Source organism: Acanthopagrus latus, chromosome 22 (genome assembly GCF_904848185.1).
Source record: "Acanthopagrus latus isolate v.2019 chromosome 22, fAcaLat1.1, whole genome shotgun sequence".
Taxonomy (NCBI): domain Eukaryota; kingdom Metazoa; phylum Chordata; class Actinopteri; order Spariformes; family Sparidae; genus Acanthopagrus; species Acanthopagrus latus.
In genome coordinates this window covers 22,184,161-22,207,173 of record NC_051060.1, presented here as the reverse complement: position 1 = coordinate 22,207,173, position 23,013 = coordinate 22,184,161, and the positions used below count along the sequence as shown (strand labels likewise).

Sequence of the window (23,013 nt, the reverse complement as noted above, 5' to 3'; positions counted from 1 at the left end):
ACAGTCTAAACATGTGTAAACGCTAAACGACAATGAAATAATCCTCCTCATCCTCTGGGTAATATTTTTTCCACTACTGTGTGAAATAATATGTCAGAAAATGGTTTAATAAACCATCAGACTCTTCACAACAAATGAATTTACTCTGGAACAACTGTCTGGCGTTCTCCTCCGCACTGACTTGAGAATGGCGGCAGCGAAAACGCAGCCAGTGACCGTCAGACAGACCGTGATTTTTATTAGGATGACGTGAGCGGACTGGCATCATACAGTTCAAAATAAACAGGCAATCTCATCATCGGCTACTTTACATAGTTGCTTTGGAACCTCGAGTAATATCGGCTACTTAAAAAACCTCAGCTTATTGAAGTTTTTCTTTTTGCTTTATAACATAATTCGTGGCCATATTTCATTAATAATATTTCTCCATCGTTCCTGTGGATAATTTGTGCCTCTTGCTGGCATTCCTCATCTCTCTGCGCAAGCTGTGCCCAGTCAATCATAGCGTTTCCATTTTCAACAGACCGAATTTCTATTCTAAAAAAGCCTCGGGACACAGTGCGGCCTTTGTGCACAGCCCCGTCTCCTAGTGATGGGAATAAATAGCAATGGGAGACCGAGGGAGATGAAGGGAGACAGAGGGGGACAGGCGCGAGGGGGAGGAGGCACATGGAGAGGAAGAGACCCTGATGACCAGTAAATTAAGAGCTCTGGATGGGTCCGAACCAGTCAGGAGAGACACGAGTGCTGAGCAGCGAATGGTGAAACAGTTAAGAGAAGGTTTGGGATTTTGATGTCTTTTGAGGAAGATCGTAAAATACAGATGGATATTTACATCTATATTCAAGGAGATAAAGATAGTTTTGATCCACATCATAAGCGAACCTTCTGTCACTACTCACTTTTACTTATCGTCACAATTTCAGTAGCACTCAGCTGCACCCGTAGTGTCCACAAACCTATGGATGCAACCCAGTTTAAAGGAAACCGATGTATTTTTCTCCTATAGAAACGCAGCATGTCAACCACCACATTAAGGTCCAATTTACACTCCAAACAGCCAGACCTCAAGTCCATTAGTTTAGCGGGCCTTGACAGTAAATACAGTTTTTTCATGACTTAATTACACCTTTTAGAGGACAACTGTTGCCAAACACAAGACGTCTCAGCTGTTTTATCGGAACCCTAGCAGGGCGGAGGAATGAGCCGGGGGTATTTAAAGGAGCGGGAAAGGCGGATGATTTCACTGCCGTAGGGAAAGTCCCTGAGATTCCCATCATCCCTGTGAAAACAGCGGAGATTTTCGATAGCGCCTGCCACTTCCCTGCCCAGCCAGCGGCCGGAAACATGGACAGATTCAGACCAGATGTGAACAACTTGCGCACACACACGGAAACACACATACAGTGAGAAACACACAAGAGCGGACGTATGCAAACTCACGTCTGCATATGCAATCATGCACATTTGCACACATGGATCAGGCATACACCCTCGCACATGGACACAGGGAGGGGCTCACAGACACACACACACACACACACACACACACACAAACACTAAAAAAGCTTAATAATGATTAGATAACACCTCTATAGATAGTATCTCTAATCACACAGTTGCACACTGATCCTAGAATAGTATTATTTCAGCCGTCCCAGAGACATAAGTCTGGATTCAACTCGCCTCTGCTGATCTGATAACAGTAAGTAAGAGCAAGTAGGCAAACAGAATATAAGTCCTCTGTAATTAATGGCAGCATTAGATTGGATCTGAGTCTGAGCACAGAGATCTGATGGATGGACAGCCGCTCCCTCGTCCTGTCCCGGCTGAAAATACTCCTAAAATACCCACGTTTTTTTTTTTTTTTTTTTTTTTAGATAGGGAACGGTTTGTGCTGATGAATCATGACAAGGGCACCAGTGTGCTTTTGAAAAAAAAAAAACAAAAAAACAAAAACTGGTCCGAGGGCTAAAAAGTTCAAAGGAATAATTTTTGGAAAATATCCTCATTTGGTTTCTTCCTGAGAGAACGATGAGAAGACACCACGTTCATGTCTGCACGGTAAACATGGAGCTACAGCCAGCAGCTAGCTAGCTTAGCCTAGCACAAAGACTGGTAACAGGGGGTTGGCTAAATGGAAGAAAGTGTGACAGAAACAAGGTAAAAAGTGCCCTCCAGGGGGTCCCACCACATACAGCTGGTTACCCTTTTTGCCCCTCAATCATCCTGAAACTGTCACTGCTTTCAGCCATTCCTTGTGTTCAGTCTTCATGCTAAGCTAACGTCCTCCTGGCCAAAGCTTCATCCTTACAGCACTGACATGAGATTGGATTCTCATGTCTCAACAAGAAAGATGTTTCCAAAATGTTGATTTATTCCTTTAAAGAACCCCTCCTCCCCCCTCAGCACATCAAGTTTCAGCTATCACTGACACATCAGTAGGAAATTCTTCCTGCCTTCTGCCTGACTAAGTAACACGTGAGGAGAAATGCAGAGCGGCCAGAAAATCCTGAATAAATGGGATAATTTATAAATTTGGTGTCACGTCATGCCCCCTAAGCCCTTCAGTCTGGTTTATGATCACTGGGTGCGATTGGATGAATGCATCTTTGGGGCTGATTCAGAAAAAAAAAAACAAAAAAAACATGCTCGTGGAGCCTGAGTTGAATCAGCCAGTCTGTGTTTGTGTGTATGTGTGTCTAATGTGTGTGTGTGTGTGTGTGTGTGTCAGTCATCTCATGGTGGAACAGCCAGTAAAGTGGATGAATGAATACACTGGCTCCATATTTCACTTTTTTATTTGGAGCCCTCACAGTGGCCATGTTGTTTTTGTGAGCGGTCAGAAACAATGAATTATTTCAGGTGGCAATCTGTAGCTGGCAGAGCGTGGCTCGAAAGAGGAAAAGCGCTGAGTGGGTGACAGCCAGGCGCCCGTCGACCATGGGGGTCTGGTACATAAAGGGAAGAAGAAGGATGGAGGGTTACGGAGGAGATAACAAAGAAAAAATAGTAAAAGTATAAGTACAGAATTGGGGGGGGGAGAAAAGAGGAAGAAGTGAAAAAAAAAAAGTGAAGAGAGAGAGAGAGGAGGTGTGGAAGATGAGGCTGCGAGCAAAAGGAGAGAAGGAGACGGAGAGAAAAGGGGGAGCCAGGCTGTCGTGGAGCGCTGCCAGCCGTCTGTGTGGTCCATGCGTTCCAGCCTGGAGGAAGCAAGCCAGGCAAGGGAAGGGCACACACACACACACACACACACACACACACACACACACACACACACACACACACACACAGAGTTTCGTTCACACACAGACATACACAATGATTCCCAAAGGCGAAACATTTATTGAACACAAAAACACATTATATACACACTTGTATGATATCGTACAAAGTTTAGCTGCACACGCGCGCACACACACACACACACACACACACACACACCGTTTGGCTGGTGTGTGGTTTTAGGACGGGCTCCCTCTGCACCTCTCCGCTCGCATTAAAGTGTTTTGATTCAGAACAGAGGAGAACAAATCCCTCCAAGATGTTTTTTCGCAGCGGCTCGGGGGCCAGCCATCTCCAGCCATCTTTTTTTTCTTAATCTTTGTCTCTTTTTATGATTCACTTTCTGCCTCTTCATTCTGCTGTCTCTCTCTCTCTCTCTCCCAATGAATGATTTTGTGTTTTGCGTTGTAAAGGCCTTGGCACCTCTTCAAGGAACTTCATAAGACATTCAACTGACTGACTGCCTCTGGAAAAGCCTGCAGTCTTTCTGTTTTTTTTTCTTCTCTTCTCTCTGTTGCCCCCTCCTCCTCCTCCTCATCCTCCCTCCCTCTATTCATTCCTTTTCCTCCTGATGTTTGGGTGAGTTTTATTTGTCCGGCTCCCATTGTTAAAAGCTGCTTTGAATAGGGCAGTATTAGCTAGCTGTGGGTGTGTATCTGTCTGTATGTTTTGGGTCCTCTGATATCGTCTTTTATTACCTGGATGCTCTCCAAAAGGTATATTCAAATTTTGCGGACACGTTGCTTGATGCAGTCACTGATATGGAATGATAAGAGACAGAAAGGGCCTTGTGCATCTGTACGTACTTCAAGGAAATGAAATAACAGCTGGCTGACATCATCTAAATAGTGTGGCACAGTGTAATTATCATCTGTGAGAATCTTTTAACACACAGCGTAAACGACTGCTGAGAGAAACAAAGCCCGGGCCTTACAGCAGGTAAACAGCACCGTAGAGGTGCATGTAATGGCATGTGTTCGTGACGACGCGCTTCAGAGGTCTTTCGGTGTCATCACGACAGACTTATTAACGAGGGCATCTCACTTACTCAGGCTGTTACAAGCCCGGCAGCACTGAAGATGGCAGTCTTTTCAAAGAGTTTTAATAAGACGTAGTCTAGCAACCGTTCCAGTTAGGTTAGTTAGGTGTGTAGGCGTCTGAGTGCACGTGAGTGAGTGTGTTCTCCACTGCCTGACTCGTGAGTGGTACACCACAAGGCTCAGTTTTAGGTTTACAATTGTTTTCTTTTGTTTATCTTAATAAATCAAAACATAACAGAAAAACAAAAGATTTATTTAAATTATCAACAGAATTTGAAGAAATAAAGTTGCATGCATGAAGTTAGCATGCTAACCAGCTAGCCCCAGCCTGTCCTTTCTCGCAATACCACCCCGGACCACCAGTCCAGTATGCTAGCTGCAAGTCAAAATTAGCTAACTAACTGTAGTGACAGTTAGCGGTTTCTCTAGTAAAAAATTTAAAAATGCTGATTAGAAAAAATAATTATGGTCAGTTCTGGTTATATTGCACCTAAGAATGCTACACGTGCAAACATTTCTTGAGGCCACGTGACAATAAAGATTATTCTATTTGGTCCTCACAACTAACCACTGCTAACCCCGAATTACCTCGGCAGTCTGTCAATAAATACTACACCTGTGGGTAGAAATACGGGAGTTATTTGTTTTAACTTCCTTGTGTGGCTGCCACATGTGCGATCATGTTAATATGCAAACCAGTAACTCCACCATGCCAAGCTTCAAACTATGCGCTTGTGGCTAAATGCATCACAACAGAGCAGCGTCGTGTACGGGCGTCACTCAGGTGTGACTGGAGGCTAAAGTAGCAACCGTTTGTTTGTAAACAATGACAGGTGGTTAGTGTCACTGATGTTCCCATCAGAACTGGAGAGTATATTTAACTGAAATACAAGCAAAGAACAACAGCTAATAAAACATAATAAAACAGGTTAATATTATGATGCAGGGCATCAGGTGACAGTGGCACTAAGTAGAGTGCATACCTTGCCAAAGCCACACAGCCACCATTTATTCAATCAAGCCCCTAACCCATAATCATATAAAACATAAATCAAATCTGCTGGATTAGGATTTTTATTTAGAACCGCACCAAACTCTATTCACTTATAGATACCTCATGATTCATGCCTGAACTTAATAATGTCCTTTTCTTCTCAATCTTAAAGAAAGTGAGAAAAAAATCCGTCCCTCCATCCGGATCTGCAACAAAAGTTAATCGGGTCTATTCTGGGCCGAGCCCCATGTTCAATCCGAGGTTTGTGGAGATACGTAGTTTTTGTGTAATCCTACTGACCAACCAACCAACCATCCAGCCAGAAAACCAACCAACTGATGGGAACGAGTGAAAACCTCCTTTGCGGAGGTAATTATCTTCGTCTGTCCTGGAAAAAGTAATCCACTTCTCTAATTTCATTCCATTTCCACTACTGTGACGTATTTCTATCTCTTGATTTTTAGTTGTTCCAAAGAAGCAAGGACCTTAACAAATCAAAAAATGTGCAATTGCATTATCTTTCCTTTATACCTGTTAGCTGATTACGTTTGAGGCTAAATTAGATCTATGCCCAATAATACATCTGTCAACTTGTCAACGTCTATAATTAGAAACCGGAGGCGATCATAATTCCTTGCCATTTATCAGGTTATCTTCTAGTGTCATTTTCTATTTAACATTATTTTTCCCTTCAGTGTGTATACTAATGAATCAGTGAAGAGATATGTGTGTTCCTCTGTGAAGGACTTTGTAGCTTGTTTTGAAAAATGCTATCCTATCATCACGACAGCTATGAGTGTGAATGTATACAGAAGCAGATGTGCCACAGTACTGTTCCTATGTGTGTGAGCATGAGTGTGTGTGTGTGTGTGTCGCAGGAATAGTTTGGCTTGGCAGCACAGGTCTCCTGAACCACTAATATTGTCTGCAGGCCTGTAAGTAACCAGGGCCTCCTCACCAGACTTGTTAACACCCTGACCAAAATCGAACCAAAACACGACCCTGTCCCCAAGCCCAGAACCCCCCAGACCCGGCGGCTTCGAACACCAGAGAGCAGAGACAGTCCTGACCGCTAACCTCCACCACTGACAAACCAACACACACATCACACACACACACTCAGTTATGCACAATAACCACCCGAATATGCCACAGCAAGACACAGTATGTGCGACGCCACAATGGTTTTTGTCACCTCCTGTGTTTGTCTGTCATCAATTAAGTATAATGAGAACAGTGGGTTTGGACAGAAAGCCTGTGTGTTATATTGTGTTATTACGGCTCGACTATTATCACTCAGGAAGTTTGTCTCAGCTGGCCGCAGCCACCGTCAGGAGCAGCTGAAAGGAGACAGAACCACCTATAAAAGCATATTGGTTTAAACAACCACTCCCTGTCTATTAGCTCAAAATGACATTTAATGAGGTCTATTAGCTCTGCTGCAAATCAGCACTGTGGCTACACTAGACTAATGACGCCAATCACACACACTCTCTCTCTCTCTCTGCAAAACGTGTCATGTGAGCGAGCCCGTGCAGACGCAGGCGCTAGACGACAGACATACATGCATTTACAATCATATCTACATGCGCAGGCAGACGTGCCAACACGCATGAACACATGCATGAACGTGCGCACACTTGCTGAGCTGTTGGTACGGTGGCAAACCACAGAGCAACCAAGAGCTGTCAAGCGATTAAGCACAATGCGAGCCGCAGAAACCGAGTTAGCCTCCCGCTAATAACACAGTGGCCAGAGGGACCTGACTAACCACTTACCATACCCAAACACACACACACACACACACACACACACACACACACACACACACACACACACACACACACACACACACACACTGTAAACCTCTGAGGAAAATCACACCACAGATCTTTAAACTAGGCCTCGCTGATACTCGTCACTCTGACCACGCAATTAATTAGCAAAATCTGAGCGCCACAGATCAGAGATATGAGCCCTGTTTATTCACGGGTGGTCCAACTTTAACTCCCCCCCCACCCCACACACACACACACACACACACTCATATTAGATGAGGAACCGCTGGGGAAATGACATCCCTCAGGAAGACTCATATGGCTACCATAAGGCTCATCAAACACGCCGACACAAAACGTCCTTCCTGAGACACCCACAACCAGGCCAGTCATTAACAGGGAGCACAAACCGTGATGACGCGGGAAAAGTGTGAAAGAAATATCAATAAAATTACAGAGAGTGGTTGTTATTGTTAGCTTTTACCAGCTCGTGTTGAAATCAAGTGTTATTGTCAGCTTCGTTTCCAGAAGTGACCCTGTGTTTTCACAGAGAAGGGCCACAGAGTGCCAGTGTATGTCAGGCTAAAGACAGCCCCCTGTTCTTTCTCCGCATGTCTCTGTGTGGACCCCTCCCTGTAGGGGCCCGCTGGACCACAGGCCTCCTAATTACCCAGTCGTTTAACACAAAATAGAGCTGTAATGGCCGACAAAGCCCCCCACCTCCATGTGTCAATGAAGCGTTCACAGATAGAATCACAGTTTTGGAGACAGCCGGTGCTCTGAGCCCCGAGTCGCTCCGTGCTGAAAACCTGGAGGAGGGGAGGCGCGGTTGAGAGGGCACATGTGTGTTTTGCCACCCTCCGACCTCAGCTTAATGACCCCTGAGAGGGAGACGTGTTCTGGCTGTAGTCTTTGGGTAAATTACACCAGCGCTGCAATTCTGACCACTTAACAGCAAAGTAAAGAAGTTCAGGGGGTTACGTATGATGACATACTCTTCATTGCCTAAATTGCTGTCCTGAGACTGAAGCTGTAACAAGCAGACTTGAACTTTAAAACTATGTCTCAGACCACAAATTGGTGTAAGACAAAGGGAATAATAATACAGGAAGGTGTTAAGTTTCTTCACTACGCCAGAATCCCCGCACCTGCGATCAGGTAGTTCTGCTTTTGCCTAGCTTAGCAGACTCAACCCTCACATGTGTCCAGGGTTTCCAGGAAGGCTTCCTGTACGCAAATCTCGGACTGCAGCTTTGTTGAGACCTTTTCTAAACAAATTCTCCCCCGAGTCCCATCTGCTCGCCACCAAATAACAGGACTTGTTTGAAAGTCATCTGATGGGGGACAGCAGATGCACAGGAAATGCTTTTGATCAAACAAGATGGCTCGGGAGCAAGGAGGGATGGAAGGGGAAAAAAGTGGGTGTGATCGCGAGTGCATGTGCGTTTGACGACAAGCATGTGCCTTTGTTTTAGGGTGCGTGTTGATGAACGCTGAATGTTGAGAGGCGTTTTTTGGCACCACGAGCAGGTTTCCTACAACGGAGACTGATGGTGGTAGTAATCCTACTGTCTCCCGGCTCCTCTGTGTCTCTGCTCGCCCTGGTGCCATATGTGACGGGCCAGGCAGGCGGGCGGGTTGTTTGTGATGTGATATTGTTCATTGAGACGCCGTGAGATGAGAATATGTTTTTTTTTTTTTTTTTTTATGAATAGGGAGGAGGGATGGGGAAACAGCTGCATGCCAGACCAGTTGGCACTGACGGCTATAGTAAAGTTTTTTTTTTCTCCTCAGTTGTTTTTATATGGCCCATTAAAAGGAGCTGATGCTAGCACTCTGCTACCCAGTGTACCCTCTCAGGAATATTCTGCCTCACTCTTTTTTTTTATTTCTCTTCGCTCTCTCAAACTGTCACATGGGACGCTGAGCTGCTTTCTGAGAAGTCATTTTAATTAAAGGCCTGTTGATTGCTAATTAACACATTCAGAACTTTTTCCAGTAAAACTTTGTTTTGTTGTTAATTAACTTGTTTTATTAGAGCGTCACCTTTTTTAGCTGGGCTTTAGCTGCCACGGCCTAGCTGCACACCCACAGCTCAGTTAAAGGGGCACTCCGCTGATTCTGAAGTGTAGTTTCCTTGTATACAAGTAAAATGTCTTCTGTGAAGGGAGCTTTGGAAAGCTTTTTTTCATTAACTCAGCTTGTGGCTGTGTAATATCTGTTAAAATCTGGAGGTTTTAATGAAGTGGGCGTTTCAGAGGTCTGGGAGTTACTGATGAAAGATGCTATTTAGCTGCATTATGGGAAATGTAGGATCCAGTGCTTCTGAATTTAAGGGAGCTTAGGCACTAAAACACAGGGTAGTTTTTCTCTATCCCTGTTTCTTCTGAATCCCCCCACATTTTAAGCACAATACAAGATCACCGGTGTGATTCTTTTTACAACAAAATAAAGGTTGTAGTATGTTTGTCTGTACTGTATGTGCGTGCCTTTGTACTCACTCCTGGGCTCACGTGGTCCATCCACGGTGACCTTTATGGCTCGGTGGTAAGTGGCCACTTGTGGTGGGTTGGTGAATACTGTGATTGTCAGCGTGAAGCTCTTGCCTGTGGTGACATCAAACAACATCAAATGACACACACATCTGAAAAGACAATGACCTGCATTCATTGCCAAACCATCCCCAAGTCACAAGTGTGGTTGTCATCACATAATGGCCAATACAAACTGGGAAAAATCGACTTAGAGTAACGTCAGACAGAGTGGTGTTTGAGAGGCTCTATTTAGGTTCCTTGGCAGAGTCTAAATGGGAGATTGACTGGAGGAGCCAGTATCTTGTTATCCAGACTTTCTCCCTGTCTAACGCAGTGTGAGTGGGCGAGAGGCATTTTAATAGTCACTTCCTCTCTCGATAATCCCCAGCAGTTGCTGCCTTGGGGTTGAGTGTGCTTGTGTGTGCGCGTATGCTCCGAATGTGCATCCACGAGGAATGTTATGAATCAGAGCGCAACAGCCAAGTCAGCATAAGCACTAACGCTGGAGGCACGCAGACGCGTCGTGTAACCATGGCTACACACAGGAAACAGGAAGTCGGGCGGGGGGAAGGTCTGCTGTAGCGACTCATCTGAGCAGCTGTCCACTCAGTCGCGACCAGCTCCACGTGAGTCCCCCCCCCCACCGCTGCTCCACTGCTCCACACTCTGCTTCACTATAAACACGCCTCCCAGGAAGTGATGGGATGATTCTGGGAGATAGCAGATCACAGGTGCAACAGGTGATCCACTGAGCTGAGATAAGCTGCATGTGGGTGAAGCAGATAAAGTGGGACACTGAGTGCGTCACGTCTCTGCTTCCTCGCCATCATCACTCTTGTCGCCCGTTACCTGCGGTCTACTCTCGAGGCAATCCCGCACGCTACTACACAATTAATCCCAAAGATGTTATCACACGTATCCGATTACTCTCTGAATATCCCGTCCTATTCATCCTTGCTGTCATCGTACTGTGGCGCCATCTTAGTCCGTCTCTGTTGGCTCTCCCCCCGCCTCTCTGTGCATGACTTTTAGCTATCTAACATCCTATCGGTTGTACTTCTCTCTGTCACTGCCCGGTGTTCATTTCAGACACCTCGTAGTCTGATCTCCCCTGGCTCCTATGTCACTTCCTGTGACCAGATTCTGTGTCACAGCGAAGGGGACACACACACGGTCCCCGTGGCAACAGGTACAGCCAGCACGCCTCCTCTGCTCTCTACACTTTGTTGCCCCTCACCCCTCCTGCTCATCTGCCTCCTCCAGCTCCAACCGAGAAGGAAACTGTGGAGGACTGGCGAAGCTGCTGACTCCGCTTATCACCATCAAACTTAACAAAAGCAACCGTTTTTTGTCAGCCCTGTAGAAACTACACGTCACTAAGAAAATATTTCCAGCGAGGGTGAGCTTGGGTGAGAGCTGCCAAAATTCAAATCGTGAATAAGATGATTCAGTGACAAAGACGGCTGATGATGCAAAACAACGCTGGTACAACACCAAATATTCAGGGAATGTTCTTTAAATCAATAAGAGTTTTACTTCTGCCTCACTGCCTGAGGAAATGTGTGATCAGCCAGGAGGCTGTAGCACCACCCAACAGGCTGATAAACCCGAACAGAGCGGGGTAATTTCAGGTCAACATTATGGTTAGGGATAAAACGAAGACTTTGTTATGCAGCTGATGTTGGGCTGACGCTCATCTTTCACCAAACCATTGTTTATTCAACCAAAGGGCAAAGATTCCAAGTAGGAAGCGGTGGGTTTAACAAGCGTTTCTGTCAAAGATAAGAAAAATAAATTAAAGCCCCTCATTTTAAAGCAAAGAGAGCGGATGCAACATGATTCTCCGCTCAGACTTCAGGAGACTCGCGATGGGATTTGAGCCCCGAGTTCGGGATCATTATGTGGTTGCCACGATGGGAATGTGACCACTAATCCACACCACTGAACCTAATAGCTCCCACTGAGTTGTAGCAGTGCGCAGTGAGTCGGGCACATCGTGTTTCAGGCCTCACCTCTGCCGCTGCGGCCCACGAAGCGAAGGTCGTTGAATCGAGCGACCTGGTTCTTCATCACACCTGAGGCGTTCCGCAGCTCGGCGGAGTAGTTCTCGTCGTTGCCCGCCATTACTGTGACAACGGTCCCGTCAGGTATGTCTCCCAGGGCAACCACCTGTCAGGGGCACAAAGGTCAAAGGGCAGGAAGTTAGGAACTATTAGGGGCAAGGTTTAAAGGGATTACAGGTTGTTTTTTTTTTAATTCCTCCTTTCTGAGACTCAAAATTGGTAAAATATTGAATGCATCCACAACATGTTTGCGGTTAAAGTAAATAAGAAAAACCATTGGAGCACAAAATTTAATGGAGGAATTGCTTCAGTTTAAAAAGTCACAAATCTGATTAACTCAAACCTCAATTTCATTGTCAGTTTCAGTGATAGAAGATGTCGTCTTGCTGATGTGACAGACTTGTTTTACGTCGTGTTGATAAATGGAATTTAATTTCACTCTGCTTCTCAAGCGCAGCCTCTAAAACAAAAGCGGCGCGGCCTCGTGTTATCATTTAGATTCCTGGATGGAGATAAAAGGAGCATGAGTCGGCCTACAGGGCAGCAATAATTACAGAGCCGCAGTAATAAGAACGGTTGAATAACACATATATTTTAAAATGTGTCACATTTGATTTGGAGCTATGGCTGCAGCTACAAATTTCCACTTTGGTGCGTCTTTGATCCGTCCTTTAAATAATATGTGTCAAGTAATTAATAGGGCCTTTCAGTTGAATTATCATGGGAGCAGGAAAAAAAAAAAGAAAAAAGAAAAAAAAAAATCAAGGCTTCAAAAATGCTGGAGGAGGCCTGAAACGTATAAACAATTAGTCTCTGCGGCACTAAGACGGATCTCTTTATGTTTGCTTTTCTGCTCATTAAAAGTTCAGTTAAACTCAACATGTGAAGACAAATGACAGTAATTTAGTATAATCATCAGGATAGTGGTTTAAATGGGCTTTAATTAAAAAAAAAAAATCCTAATATAGAAAACTGTCATTAATCACCATGGAAACAAAGCTTTAATTGTGGAGAGATTTTTAAATGAGGCACAAATATCATATTTTACTACATAAAATGATTGTTGGTAAGATAAAACATGAAGCTGTTGCTTGTTTACAAAAAGCATGAAAAGAAAAAAACAATATCTAAATATATTTTACTGACTTTTTTTTCCTGGCCCTTTGAATCATTCTTTCTGATGCATCTTCCCTCTTCGGAAAATGAATTAACTGAATTTAATTTGCTTGTCAAGTGACAAATTACAAACTTCCGGATCACATCCCAGCTCCCACACTCAACACCACTGCAATTTTTTGTTGTTGTCATTTTAAAAAACATCAGAAAACAACAGATTTACTGAAACTGTGATAAAAGCAGCGACTCCAAGTAAAACTGACACGTGAGGGAGGAGGACAAACACAACACAACACTGCAGACAGTGAGACATTAACTGGATTTGTCCACTGATCTGTGTTTGAAAAGAAAAATCAGGTGTTCACTCTTTTATAAAAAACACGTTTTCGTTTAGCGGTTGCAGTGAACACGGACTCTCGCAGGGCTTCCCCTCTTCTCCTCCAGCAGCACATCACTGAGACGGGACTCACCTTAAAGGCGACAGGCAGCGTCTTGTTGCACCGCCAGTGGGAGGGCAGGACCGAGCACAGAAAGTTGGGGCTGTCGGTCCGGACCAGCTCGGCCGGGTGGTCGGCGATGATCTCGGCCATGCTGCGGTTTTCGTGGGGACGCAGTCTTGGCACCGCCGCCGCTGCGTCCGGCTGCCCGGCTGGAGAGCTCACATCGTTCATCTTCCCTGGGACCGGCTGGAGGCTATTGGACGGCGGACTGAACCTCCGACTGGCGCTGGGATCTACGGGAATTCGCATCACAACAGCGTGGATTATCAAAAAAGGCACCGAATGCTCCCCAGCTCCTCTTTTTCTTTTCTCTCTCTCTCTCTCTCACACAACTCAGGGAGAAAAAGTCGGGAGTGTGCGGCGCTGCTCGCTGAACCTCAGCGCGTCTGCCAATGGAAAACTTTGTGAGCGCGTTTCAAAACCCTCTCCACTACAAACTTCAGTGGGCGCCTTCAAACGACAGAAAATATACTTCTCCGGCAAGAAAAACAAGCCTCGAAAACTTGATGATGTTTTAAATGACAAGCTCTCTCTCTCTCTCTCTTTTTTTTTTCTTTCTTTCAGGCTGCTCGGGGGAAGCGTCCATGCGCCATAACGCAGGCGTAGTTGCTCGTGCGCGGATATAAATAACATCAAATAAATGTCCGAGCGCGTAATAGGCTATACAATTACAAAAAAGCCGATCTAAAATAGAACAGCCGACCCAGATGCTCAAAAAAGTTTTTGTCTGTCTTCCTTTGGTGACAAGTCAAAGCGCTGCTGCTCCAGGTGCGTCATTGAAGTCTTTGTGCCAAACTGAAAGGCTCTCAGAAGACCCGCAGGCTATGTACACGCACAAAAGTTTTCAAAGTCAAAGGGACAAGCTTTAACAATACTTAACAGCGCTATGTATCACCCCGCGACGCCTGCAAATTCAACATATTTTTCCGCTCAGACCGCGCCGCAGGTTTTTGTGTACAGGGTTAAAAAAGGTTGATGAGAAAAAAAAAAAAAAATCATCGCCGGTGAGATGAAGGAGGCGGAAAATAGAATCCCGTTTTTTGTAGCCGTAAATGTGGTTAGTGTTTGGAGGCCGGGGTTTCCCGTGCTCAGGCTTTTTGTGGTTTATATAGCTCGAGCGCCCAGCAATTATTGCGCTGATGCGACTCCAACACGTGGTGTCTGGAGTCAGATCCATTCCCTCTGCCATAATCTATCACGCCTATATAGACGAGCGGACAGGTCTCCGTGTAACGTCTATACCTTCATGACACACACATGGGGCCACGTTTCACGCCTTTCTCTCTGCCCCCCCTCCTTGTTTCTTTCACAGTTCGCACAGTGTTCACACACTCAGCCTGCTGTACGTACCGACGTGTGACCGCTCCCCCGGACCAGCGGCGCGCTCCCCGCTCCGGGGACGGTCATGTCCGGTCAGTAAACACGCGTCAAGTCCGTCAGTCCGCGTTGTAACGTTACCGCTGCGTCCCGACAGTATGGCAGAGCCGAGCACCGGGTGAGAAGTGAGTTACAGTCCATACGGCGGGAGTGAGTGAGTCACCGGGGAGCGGTGAGTCAGGTAGAGGCTCCTGCAGGAGTAGAGTTTCACTCGGTCGCAGGGGAGAGCTGTTGTGCAGGTGTACAGGTATTCTGCGTGACACGCGGCTGTAATTTATGTTCACGCACACATGCGGCCGTGTCCCGAAAACAGACGGCTCTTTGAGAGAAGTCAGTAACACTATGTGAGCTTTAATTTCACTGTCTGTTGTGTCTCAAAGCTGCAATATTATCTTAAATCCAGTACATTTAAAAATACGAGCCCCTGGGTGCGTAATTACGCGCAGCTCTGCGACTATCCAGGACCATTCATATGCATAATTCAATGAGACTGTGGCGGAATGTAATTAAGTACTTTTACTCAAGTACTGAACTTGAGTATTTTGCCTTTGTGCTACTTTATACTTCAGTTTAATTACATCTCAGAGGGAAATGTTGCATATTTTCACTCCTCCACATTTATGTGACACCTTCACTCTGGAGATTTCTTAAAAAAAAAATTATAGGTTATATTAATTAGTACAATGAGCTCCTTCTCCACCAATTTAACAGTACAACATTCTACTCACACATTAAATCACAAGACAGAATCCTCCATTAATTTATTAATATAATATATAATAGTTTATATATACAGTGTAACTCATGATGGCCATTTTTCTGCTTCTGTTCTGATACTTTTAGTAAATTTGTCTGATTATATTTTATACCATGTCATATTTTCAATGCAGGATTTGATCTTGCTTATTATACGTAATTAAAGGATTTAAATACTTGAAAAAAATGATAATGAAAAAATCATACAATTTAAAATCAAAGCTAGAAAAAAGTGACGTAACAAAAAAAATCCTATTTTACGACCAAATCTTATTTTAAAAAATCATGAATCTCGTCTTGACACCACCACGTTATAAACTTCCCACTGTAAGAAAAAAAAAAAGTGCTCATTTAAAAATGTTAAAATAATGTCATGCTTTTATTTTCAGCGCTGAGACGCCTCAGATTTTGGATGGGATGCTGCTTCTGAAGGCAGTTTGGTGAGGAAGGCCGTGCTTCGCCTGCCCCTCCTGTGTCTACTGTAGAGGGCATCATCTACCCTCCGTGAGCCTCCGTATCTCAGCCGGCTCTCATCAGCCCTCCCCACCCTCTGCCCTGATTACCCATCAGTCTCCCAATAAGCCTTTTTTGAGTGCCACATCACACAGCAGCATGTGTATTGCCACTTTTTTTCCATCGCTCCCAAACAGGACTTTTTATTGCAGCGACTCTTAAAGACAAAGGCCTTTGATACTCTGGGCCTGTTTCAAAATAAAAAAAAGAGGGACTACTAGGAGGCACAGCTGTCAGGTTATTTGGGTCTTTTGCGGCTTGTTTTCATGCTGTAAAGTTATACATTTTAAAATAAGATTTTCTGGATTGAGAGAATAAAGAAGTATTAAAGCACGGGTACTGAAAGTAACTTGAAATAACGTCTTGTGTTTCATAAGTATGTATGTACGTGGGTGTGCACATGCATATATGTCTTGTAGCGTGTGTGTGTGTGTGTGTGTGTGTGTGTGTGTGTGTGAGGATGTGGGAGGGATATATATATAAAGTCTGAAAGCACTGACACGCATCTGGCACCTCGTCATGTGGACGGGGAGGAGGGGAAAAAAAAAAAAAAAGAGTGATTGAGTTACACTTCCCCTCCGTGTGCCCCAAACGCCAGAAATATGGTTCACATTGTCCAACATTCTCAAAGATCAACTAACAATTCATGGATGGATAAATGTGAATAGTAGTAATTAAATCTGTAATAGTGATAAACATGGCCTTGCAGGAACCGTGGAGCCGGGCTATTCCGACAAGAGTTGAGTTTCAGCTCCGATAATATCACTTATTCACCACCGAATACATTTGGGGTAATGTGGAAAACATCCTTAATGTTGCAGTGGAATTTAATTTAGGAAATGTCAGGGATGAAATAATAACAAACGCTGACTCAATTTCATGCCATCAATTTAATTATTCTGAACGCATATATGTTTGAACTGGAGTTTAATGTTGGAGCTGCTTTCTTTCTTTCTTTCTTTTTTTTTTTGGAGGGGTTTATTCATAAAAGACACATCAGTGGCTGCATTATTTAAAAATTCACATCCCGATCTTATCCACACACTCCACTTAACAGCCACATTTTTTGGGGCCAAGCAATCAGTCTTAATTTACAATTTTCTGCACTCTGTTATTGTCTCATCAGAGGGAGCGCCAGGAAGAGCCAGGCCCCAATCGCTGCCCCCCCACCACCCCCACATCCCTCCACCCCGGCGTAGTCGTGACTTAAACCCTGACAAGCTCGGCTCATCAAAGAGTGTTTGTCCCATCTGACTCCGCTTTGCCTCTCCGCTGTACGTCCAGCATCTGTCTTCCAGCTCCCTACAGGATACAGCCCGCGTTCATACACTAAAGGGCCTGCTGTCTGGCTCTCTGTCAGTCAGAGGTAGGGCGACCTCTGAGTTTAAAAAAACGTCGTTTTGATGTCCTGGAGATGTGAGGGAGACACCAGAGAAGGCGTTAATGTGCCAGAATACACTGTTCAATCAAAAAATACCACTTCCCCGCTTCGGTGTCCTGGATTAAACCCAGCCCAGAATTCAACTTTTGATTAAATGTGAATGCTGGAACCTAAAAGCAGTATTGGACTTTGCGGATATATGACCTACCCCACTCAGTATTAACAGACTTAATATTATGTAGTAATGAATCTAGCATAAAGCTGTTCAGTTCAGTTGCGGCTGCTGCTCGCCTGGTGCACAGCTGGATCGTCTCTCTCAGCTCTGGTATTATTCATCTACTGTGTTACACTGGCTTGGAGTCATTGCACAGTAGGAGAAGTCACTAACAGTGAAGAACCACAGTATACCACATTGAGCAGGATGTGCGTTTTATGATTTATGGTAATATTGTATTTCTGCCGCTCAGTTTCAATTATTTGTTTTCAATAAAAATCAAACTCAGCTGACACTCTCTGGCTAATTTTCCTGTCGAGATATCAAGCGCATAATAAAAAAAGTTTCTGTTCTCATTCCCACTTGGAATCCCAAAGACTGTGTGAACCGCTAATATGTACGAACACACGCTGTCTATAATGTTGACAGCGAGCTAACCATGCTGAAACTCCTCTCTTCCCTTGTCTTTTTTTTTTTTTGTTAACTGTCAACTTCTTCACATCTGTCTTCTGCTTTGACACAAACAAACACACGCTCACATCCTCGCCGTTAACTCGGGCTGAAACTAACGATCAGAGCTCAAATCATCAGACAACATCGGCCTAACAGAGAGATATCTGTATGTGTTACCCCATAGGTTAGAGATTATAATGCAGAAAAGTGTATATGTTAAACTGTAACATATCTAGTTTATTTTACGTATCAGTTTCACAAGTGTTTAAATCGATATCAGTGTTTTTATTACTTCATGAGAATATGCTGGACACAAAAATCAACAATTATAATTGTCAGTCTGTCCTTTTCTTAAAAATATTGCTTTACCTGCGAAAACTCTGAGAATGGTAGAAAATGTCGGCGTTTTCCTAAAACCAGGGTGACATCTTTAAAAGTTTTGTTTCACGTTCAGTTTACTGTCACAGCGGAGTAAAGAAACCAGAAGAAAAATGACATTTAAGAGGCTGAAATCAGAGAATTCTGACTTTGACTGTGCTTCAAAAATGACTCAAACCGATTAAACAGTTATTGAAATAGTGTGCGATCAATTTCATAATTGTAAATTGGTGAATAGATGTTGCTCTACTATTTAAACCTCATCAGGAGAGACGATGGGAGCTTGAAGGTACAGCAACAGTTACATCTTACGGTTGAAGCGGGACACGCCGCGCTGTATGAGTTCATGTTCGTCCATATTTGACAATAACTACACATTTAACTCCTACATGAAGAAAAACAATAATAACACGAGAGCAACACTCTCCCTCTCCTTTACACAAGCACACGCTCTCATCATTCAAGAGGAAAAGTACAGCCACTTAAGACTCAGGATTAAGGCTACATTTCACAGTGGTGCATTTTTCAAGACACTTAATTATAGCTTTCTAGAGGAGCGCTGTGACGAGGCCCAGGCTCTTTCAGCTCTAACGGGATGTTTCCATGTTTGGCAGGCCACCAGCCAGTCGGCACTGCCAGCTAACCAATCAACCAGCCCACCAGGCTGGGCAGCAAAGCGGCCAAAGATCCAGTCTACTAGCCAATCAACCAAAAACAACCTGGGATGGGGTGGTGGAGGAGAAATGCAGCCACAAAACTAGCCTGTTGGTCAGTTAGCTGGACTCGGGCTGGTTGCCGGCCAACGGGGCAGTCAATTAGTGAAGCAGCAAGCCAGCGGAGGAGGATGACGACGTGCAGAAACTTAACTCCTCCTGACCTCATCGACACAACCTCGCCGACTCACATCCACGCACTGATCCCAGATCACTTCTAAGCCTTTAATGACTGTTTGTCACCGAGCCCGTGACATCACCGTGAACCGTTAGGACGGGGACGGCACGTTCTGCGGTGTGTGCGTTGCGCATGTTACTGAGCAAACACTTTTCAAAGAGTGCAGTCCAAGTTTCTTTAGTATTAAGACTTTGAGGTGGCTGGAGTGGCTGTGCCTACAGAGTCTGATGTACTTCTGTCTCAGCGAGACAAAAAAGCGAGATGCAGACGGGAGTTTGTCTGATATTTCACTCTGTTCTGGAAAAGGCAGAGAGAAGCATGGAAAGAGATGGAGACACGGAGGGGGCGGCTGCTCACTGCTTGTGGCAGGAGGGTAGAAAAGGAGGGAGGGAGGGAGGGAAGGAGAGAAGGAGGGAGGGAGGGGGGTATAAAGACAATTTCCTCTCTGCTCTTATTGCTCTGACTGTCTGCCGCCTACCGCCTTCATGGAGGTCCCTAATTGAGATCACTTGTACTTAAAAATAGGAACAAAAAAGGAACCTCTGCGGGCTGGGAGATGGCGAGGAGAAAATAAAGCAGTAATATGTGACGAAGGCTGCCATTAAAGAGTCCCAATGATAGATCTGAGCGACTGGAGCTGAGAAACCCTTCTCCGTCTGCCAGGGAGCCTTCAGATGTTGACGTGTCACACACCACCTGCTGTCACAGCGCTAGAACTGTGCATGTGTAAGACTGTAGTTGTAGTTTGTGTGTGTGTGTGTGTGTGTGTGTGTGTGTGTGTGTGTGTGTGTGGCTCTTTGATGGGGTAGGGTGACAGTGCCCGGGGCCGAGGCCAGAAACATGGCATTTCAGTTTTTCCACTTTTCTATGGGTATGTGTGTATGTTACGGTTTGTCTTTACATAGCTGCAACAAAATATCTTTACAGTCATCGGGAGTATTTGGCCGGCCCGGCTCTGTGCAGCCTTTGTGTCATTAGCTCTGCTCATATTAGTCCTTCGCTTTAATTCAGCTGTTCCACCAATCAAACCCTCCCCGGAGCCGCCTTTCCCAGACTCGGTCCCAGAGCGTCCCCACGGCGTGCCGGTTTCCCCTTCAAACCATCTATCACTCAATCAGGTCTGATCGTGCTATTAATCAAACAATGAGCCCTCCTCCTTGGAGACCAGTTTGAAGGATTGGCTTGAAGGAAACGCAGCGTATCCAGGAGTGGTACCGGACCACAGCTGGGAACAGGAACCCCGTAAAGAGCGTTTTTCTTGGACCGAGACACTCTGTAGGTGCTAAAGACAATACAGACACTCGGGCTAGGCCAACATTCCACTTTACACTTTTCCCTTCCTCTGTGTATTTCACTGGTCTACTTCCCCTCTGCAAACTAGCCGGCTAGTATCAAAATATTTATAGTACATCTGCAAGACATGCTGTTCTCATGTATCCAGGACCGTTTAGCCCTGTGTTCATTATGCGAGGTAAAACTAATACCAGATTTATAGGGGGAGATTTCTCTCTGTTCTCCCTGTCCGTGTAGTCGGATTGTGGATGATTTATGTGAGGTAGGGAGGCACAGGCGAGATAGATAGAGTGACTACGCGCTGAGAGGCAAACAGGCAGCGGCCCAGACTAGCACTCGCAGGGGGGCTATCGGCTATCACTCGCCCGTTTCCACCACTCCCGTTACGATTGGAGGAAGGCAAGACAGGACGGGCAGCGGCCGGAGTCGGGGAGGGAGAGGAAGGAGACAGGAGGCAGGGATGTATGTATGTATATGCATGGAGGCAGGGTGGAGGAATGTCCAGGTGCACTGGGTCCAAATTGATGTAAGGAGCCGTAGAGGCGGGCCAGATGGAGGGGGGGAAAGTCTGTTATGGATCCTCAATTGCACACAGACATAAACATAGACGCTGTAAACCCACGCCTTTAAATGTACCATACATTTCTTGTCCCGGAGCATTTAAATGTATTAAATATACTATCTGTTTAGCTTGGCCATCTCTACAGACTGGGTATCATGAATTTTACTGACAGCAAGTGAGCCCACATCGGAAACCTTACGACGAAGCCCTGGCAGCGCTTTGCTACTTCATTTCTGGGGGGTAATCAACGTCAAGCCTGTCAGTCAGTATGTCCAGCATCGAGACAACAGCCAATCAGATAAACAGGAAATGAAAACGCAGCACTGGGCAGAAACCGCATGCAGCCACAGCACCGGGCGTGCAACAAGCAATGGCACGCAACTTCCGAGGGTTTGGATCTTGCTCTCCTTTTCTTTTTTTCCTGATCTCTTCCTGATTCCGGTCCAGCTCGGAGGAGCTCCAAAACACTGAGCCTGAACTCTGCGACCCGGAGCCCTACGTACTAGATCAAATTCTAAAAAGCATAAATGTCAAAAATTGCCACGGGAAGCATCGATTTGTGAACGTTTCGCAGGGCGTGACATGCAGCATCTTTTTGCTCGGTGCGCTGAATGAGTTAACAATTTAACTTGAGGATGTCACCGTTGATGTAGCACACTCAGAGATGCCCAAAAACCTTAGCCTGTAATTACACTGAGCCTATTAGGCTACTGGTCAGAGATGACTCACAACAAGGTGGGGGTGTGGAGGGGGAAGCGAAGCGAAGGGTGGATGGAGTTCACTTTCAGAGCTCGCAGCCTGAGATGTCCTCAGACAAAATCAATTCCAGCCATCTTTGGAAAAGAGAGTTCAACGGAGGAAAACATCATGAAAGTTGAGGGAAAACATGATTTCACAGAAGATAAATGACTATTGTCTGATTATGTGACCCATGACCCTGTATTTTCCACACACACACACACACACACACACACACACACACACACTCAGAACTTGCCGGTTATTCCAAGACAGGGCCTTTTCATGTCGTGTCTGCTCTGCCCCTAGCTGAGACTCAGATGACGCCAGCTTTATAGCGCCTAAATCGAGTCTCGAGCAGGGAGACTCATCGACTGCAGGGTCCCACGGGGAACGTCAATTACGTTGTGAAATGCTGTCCTTCAAACACAATCTATTCTGTGGTGTTGCATTATAGCAAAGCTGAGAATTTGAACGTCACGCACATAAAAAATCCTTCTCTGGCAAAGGGGTTGTTGGGATGTGGTCTCGGGCTGACAATTAAATTGTCCGCTCGGAATATGCTGTCACTCTGGAAGCATGAGATTTACGGTGAATAATTTCGCGAGAACTGATCATCTCAAATGTTTTTGCTGGATTTTATGGCGTCATAGATCACTCTGATATGTTCTCGCATCCTCCAGGGACTGAGAAGTGTCCCCAGTAGTTGCAGAACTCATTTACAGACAATTAAAGAAGCTCTAAACAATCCAACCTCCTCTGACTGAACTAAAACGTCTTCCACCAGACTTTCCTGCAGAAAGGAGACAACTTCTTGACACTTTACAAACCACATGGTATTATCGCGTAGCTTCTCTGTAGCATCTGCAGGCTGAACGAAGCAGCTTCTACCAGCTAAAAATAAGACGTAAAGTCACAACACATGTATACAGGGTTAAACGCTGTAAACATTAAACCTGTGTTTACATTGCAAGAGATTCTTTTTCATCAGTAATTGCCTCACACTGTGAGCCTGATGATTGGGTAATATTTATGATAGGCCCTCGGGGTCTGCTTCCCCTCTCAGTCTCTCTTATGTCTATAAAATGTTTTACCCTTGGCTCAACTGTGGCGCAGACAAGCTCCCATTAGAACCTGATTGTATATG

General features: G+C 45.1%; 1 protein-coding gene across 6 annotated transcripts in view; it reads right to left on the bottom strand.

Annotated features, from left to right (window-relative positions):
* runx2b (RUNX family transcription factor 2b) overlaps positions 1-23,013 on the bottom strand; it is a 122,287-nt gene that overhangs the window by 7,875 nt on the left and 91,399 nt on the right. For all 6 annotated transcript variants that reach the window (XM_037087476.1, XM_037087471.1, XM_037087472.1 and 3 more), the window contains 3 exons: positions 13,281-13,543; positions 11,644-11,800; positions 9,599-9,703 (listed from right to left, as the gene is read on the bottom strand). In XM_037087476.1, coding sequence (XP_036943371.1) covers positions 9,599-9,703; positions 11,644-11,800; positions 13,281-13,543 — 525 coding nt within the window. The remainder of the gene's footprint in view (positions 1-9,598; positions 9,704-11,643; positions 11,801-13,280; positions 13,544-23,013) is intronic.